The sequence below is a fragment of the Sinocyclocheilus rhinocerous genome, unplaced genomic scaffold (assembly GCF_001515625.1).
Source record: "Sinocyclocheilus rhinocerous isolate Xijiao unplaced genomic scaffold, SAMN03320098_v1.1 scaffold953, whole genome shotgun sequence".
NCBI lineage: Eukaryota > Metazoa > Chordata > Actinopteri > Cypriniformes > Cyprinidae > Sinocyclocheilus > Sinocyclocheilus rhinocerous.
In genome coordinates, this window is record NW_015643169.1 from 835283 (window position 1) to 840171 (window position 4889).

Genomic DNA, 4889 nt, shown 5'->3' on the forward strand with positions numbered 1-4889 from the left:
ATATATATATAAATCAAATATATTACATTTATATATAATATATATACTATATATATAATTTAGTTTTACATTAATTTAGAATAGTTTAACACTTAGTTAGAATAGTTTAACGCTTTTTAATTACTTGACAAAAAGGCCTTATGTTGACATTTGTGTTAAATGAAGAACCTCTCTTTTCCTAGAACATTCTCAAGTTAAAATGCTGTATAGGAATTATTGGAGGAAAACCCAAGCATTCCCTGTTTTTTATTGGTTTTCAAGGTATGTGTCTATTAAGAGCTATGTTTTGATTGGTTACTGCGTTCCTGTCCGCTCTCAGATTGACCGCTCTCTGTCTTCCAGACGAGCAGCTATTGTATCTAGACCCACACTACTGTCAGCCAGTGGTGGACGTCACCCAAGGCAACTTCTCTCTGGAGGTGAGATGGAAAGCAACATTACATTTGCATCAGAAGACATTTTCATTTTGAAGTTTTGACCATGTGTGAGGAACTGAAGCTGCATTGGTCTTTTTCTCTCGTAGTCTTTTCACTGTAACTCGCCTAGGAAGATGAACTTTAGTCGTATGGATCCCAGCTGCACCATCGGATTCTACGCGCAGACTAAGAGAGACTTTGAGTCTTTGTGCTCAGCGGTCAGTGAAGTGAGTGTCTTGTTTGAATCAATAAGATATATGTTTCTTGGAATAAAACATTTGAAATTTGTCTTTGTTCACTGAATATACAATTAGCGAATTAATGGCGCAATTTAAATTTTTGATACTTCGGAATGAATGCATAAATTGTCATGCCATTTCGGAATGAATGCATAAATATCAAGAAGCTGAAATAATTTTTTGTTCTTTTTCAGGCTTTGTCATCCTCTAAAGAGAAGTATCCCATCTTTACATTTGTAGAGGGCAGGGGACAGAACTATGGACTGGAGGGGCAGAGCGGGGGGTCCATGGACGGTCCTGCAAACATTTTCTCATGCAACAGAATGAGCAGGAACAGTAAGAGAGGAAGCACAGATGAGTTTGTGCTCCTGTGAGGAGCGTATCGCATGTAACACAGACCCTACCCCAGTGATGCTGTACCCAACATCATGAAGCTGCTGTTACTCACGGCTGTGCACTGCAAAATATAAAGCAAACCTGGCATTGAGATTCTCAAGAAAACCTGTCCGAGTCATATTTCACCCCAGAACCAAAGGAAAACAAAGAAATTATATTTTGCATAAAGAAAACTTTGCATGTCATATGCAAACTCTGTCATATTTTCATGACAGTTAAGTACATTTGGCATTACGTTATCATTAACGTAATGCCAAAAACCTCTCGTTCTCCATACTGTAATGAAAAAAGGCTACATTATTTAAATTAAAAAGTGTTTTTTGCACTGCCTTTAGTTTATTTAATTTGTAAAAATTGTTCATTTTGATTATTGCATTACAATTTAAGCATGTTTTTGCATTACATTAATGAGAATTTTGAGAGGATATATACTTAATTATCAATGTGATAATTCTGGGAATAATTCTAAAAATAAGGTTAGTTTTCTTAATGCATAATATACTTTCGGGGTGCATTTCTTTGGTAAACTGCTCCTTAAATGTGGCATTTGTTCATGAATGGATGAGGAGCATTTTCTATTATTGCAATTTTTCAACTGATTCATCCACATTAAAGGGAAAGTTCACCCAAAAATAAAAATTTTATGAAAATGTACTTACTCTCAGGCCAATCAAGATGTAGATGAGTATGTTTCTTCATAGGAACAGATTTGGAGGAATTTATCATTGCATCACTTGCTCACCAGTGGATCCTCTGCAGTGAATGGGTGCCGTCAGAATGAGAGTCCAAACAGCTGATAAAAACATCACAATAATCCACAAGTAATCCACACCACTCCAGTCCATCAGTTAACATCTAGTGAAGTGAAAAGCTGCGTGTTTGTAAGAAACAAATCCATCATTAAGACATTTTAACTTTAAACTGTTGCTTCTGGCCAAAATACGTGCCCATAATCTACCATTTTTTTTGCTTACTCCAGTGAAAAAGTTGCTTTGTCATGCAGCTTTTCACTTTACAATATGTTAATTGATGGACTGGAGTGGTGTGGATTATTGTGATATTTTTCTCAGCTGTTTGGACTCTCATTCTGACAGCACCCATTCACTGCAGAGGATCCACTGCTGAGCAAGTGATGTGATGCTAAAATTCTCCAAATCTGTTCCAATGAAGAGGCCTGATTGAATGGCCTGAGAGTGAGTCCGTTTTCAGCTAATTTTCATTTTTGGATGAGCTATTCCTTTAACGTGTATATAAACGCATACAAACATTTTGTCTCATACACTGAACACATGATCCTGCTGTTGTGTTGCTGTCTTTAAGAAGGTAAACGGGTACTCTTAAGTGTTTTTTTTTTCTTTTTTTCTGAGACCGTAATTATGACAATGAGTAAACCTCCTTGTTGCTGTATGATATGGCTGGTTTTCTAAGTTGTTAAATTGTAAATCTCTCAGCTTGTGTGCTTGAACCGAGTGTGTTTTTGTTTTAAATCATTGTGCTTCATTTGTCACCAGTTTACAGCTTTCTTTTATTTAATTGTATCTTTTATGGGGAATCACAGCCGTAGTACCTCCTCAAGCTCTGGAAGATGTGTGGCATTGAGTTTGATGCTGGAAGCTGTCTGAATATTTGATGTGTGATTTGCTTTTGCTTGTTCAGGTCAACAAAATTAGCTGTTACTGTTTCATTCTTATTTAAGCTGTTAATTTTATTTTTACAACTTGTATTTTTGAACGTTCTGCTGTGAAAGCTGAACTGCTGTCACTCTTTGAACAATCGTTTTTTGAATAATTGTAGATTTTTCAGTGTGTATCTATTGTCTTTTACATTTTGAACTCTTTCCTGGACATGGGACCAGTGAACAAGAGATTATGAGATTATACTTTTGTTTGTTTTGGACTTTTTTCAGAATTGAAAGATGGAAATGATCAATTAAATGTAAGAGAGAAGTAAATTAGTTATAATGCCTCAGTTGTCCTCACTGAGTATATGATTTTAAAATAACTTCAAGTATTTTCCAAACAACAGTTTCTGAACTGATGTATTTGAGTGCATCTTGGTACCATTGAACAGGTCAGCTACTGTCCTGTTTGCTTTTAATTTTTGTCTGTAATTTTATCTAAAGTTTGTCAAAATTAGAACAAAAAAAATATGAAATTAGTGAGATATATATGTAATTTATTTATTTATGTTTTTACCTGAACTGTCACCTGCACTTAAAATACTTTAAAAAGTCGTTTCCAAGTAGTCTGTTCTCTAATGCTAAACAGCCCATATAATTTTATGTCTTTGATTTTTAAGATCGTTTTGTTCATTGTGTATAATATTCTGGGTCCTGAAATAATACCAGTTGAAAACCTCTATCCGTTGAAGGTGGGTATTTTAGGTAATTTTTTATTTATAATTAGTATAAAAAGCTTTTATTTTGTAGCTGTACATATGCTTTTGTTTTGAAGCGTCGTGGAGGACTTTTATTTTGAAGAGGTGTGAAGGGCAGGGCGCTGACTTCCGCCTGGCCGAAGACAGCAGCGGCAGCGGCGGCGGCGGAGCTGAGATCAGGGCGGATTCACCGAGTCTGTAGAAACATGGACAGTCAAGGCAGAAAAGTGGTGGTGTGTGACAACGGGACCGGGGTGAGTGTGACTGCGGACCTCATACGGCTCGGTCCAGTCTGAATTATGTTTTTTTCGCGGCTGTGTGTGATTTAAAGACGGCTTGCCGGAGAAAGATGCAGCGGAACAGGAAGTGAACTGATAGTACCTTATTTTACACAGAGATTATCTGTGATTTACACTCGACCTGTAATGTGGAAAAAAGCTCTGATCGGATGCACGGAAATCATAGATCGGGCCGGATTATAAATGCTTTGCATGTGGATGTTTTGTAGGAGCTTTGCGAATGTATTGACACGATTGATACTTAACTTACACACATTTTCATGGATATTTGAATGAGGTCGCAGTGTGAGCATGCATTATTTATGAAACTACATATTTATGCACATTTTTTTTTAATCGATGCATGTGTGTTTGTGAAAGTAAAAGATAAAGAAAAGATAAAGATGATCTCAAACTCACTTCCGAGTTTGTAACCTCACATCTGGCCGAGAGAGGAAGTGACATACGAGACAAACACCTTCCGTCATCATTCTCTCTCTGTCTGAGGGGACATGTTTCTGGTAAAGAATACTGTGGTACATATGCTGCAATACCATGGTATTAGCATAATACATGTTCAGAAAAACATGATATCGCCGTGATAAATGTCCAGAACACTATGGTAACTGATTAAAATTGTGCTTATAATCCGGAATAAGTGTACACAAAATTGTCTACTTATATTATTAAAATTACCCTGATACCTTCGAAAATGCACAAATAATATGAATTTATTTTAAACTGGAAAACACTAATATTGGGCCCTTCCTGTTAAAACTACTAAAGCTTCTTGATCGTTTGCTTTTTCTTTTCTTTTTTTCCCCTTCATTTTTCATTTAATGGCTAGCGATCTGTCTGTCTTTCTTTCTTTTTTTTTTTTTACAGTTTTAGTAATTGTATTAATTTTTAAATTAATTAATCTAAATTAATTTATTTTTGTTAGTTGCAAGGCAACATTTATTTTTTTCAGTCTGATTGGTCATATTTTTAATAACTAGTGTTCTGTCTTTCTGTCTTAATATTTTGAGTTTTTTTTGTTATATATTTTCAGATTTCATTTATTTTTCATTTACTTTCATCTAAGTTTATGTGCTTTTGTCTTTTTTTTTTTTTTTTTTTTTTTTTTTTTTTATTTTTTTTTAAATTTTTGCAGCTTGACATTGTTTTTCTCCAATCATTGATTC

General features: G+C 35.0%; 2 protein-coding genes across 2 annotated transcripts in view; both read left to right on the plus strand.

Annotated features, from left to right (window-relative positions):
- Window positions 1-1338, plus strand: part of LOC107756999 (cysteine protease ATG4D-like) — a 7236-nt gene extending 5898 nt beyond the window's left edge. Inside the window, exons 8-11 of the mRNA XM_016574328.1 lie at window positions 183-261; window positions 343-419; window positions 524-643; window positions 850-1338. Of these exons, the coding sequence (XP_016429814.1) occupies window positions 183-261; window positions 343-419; window positions 524-643; window positions 850-1029 (456 nt within the window). The 3' untranslated portion in view covers window positions 1030-1338. The remainder of the gene's footprint in view (window positions 1-182; window positions 262-342; window positions 420-523; window positions 644-849) is intronic.
- Window positions 1339-3444: 2106 nt separating this feature from the next.
- Window positions 3445-4889, plus strand: part of LOC107756990 (actin-related protein 2-A-like) — a 9217-nt gene continuing 7772 nt past the window's right edge. The window contains exon 1 of the mRNA XM_016574322.1: window positions 3445-3681. Within this exon, the coding sequence (XP_016429808.1) occupies window positions 3634-3681 (48 nt within the window). The 5' untranslated portion in view covers window positions 3445-3633. The remainder of the gene's footprint in view (window positions 3682-4889) is intronic.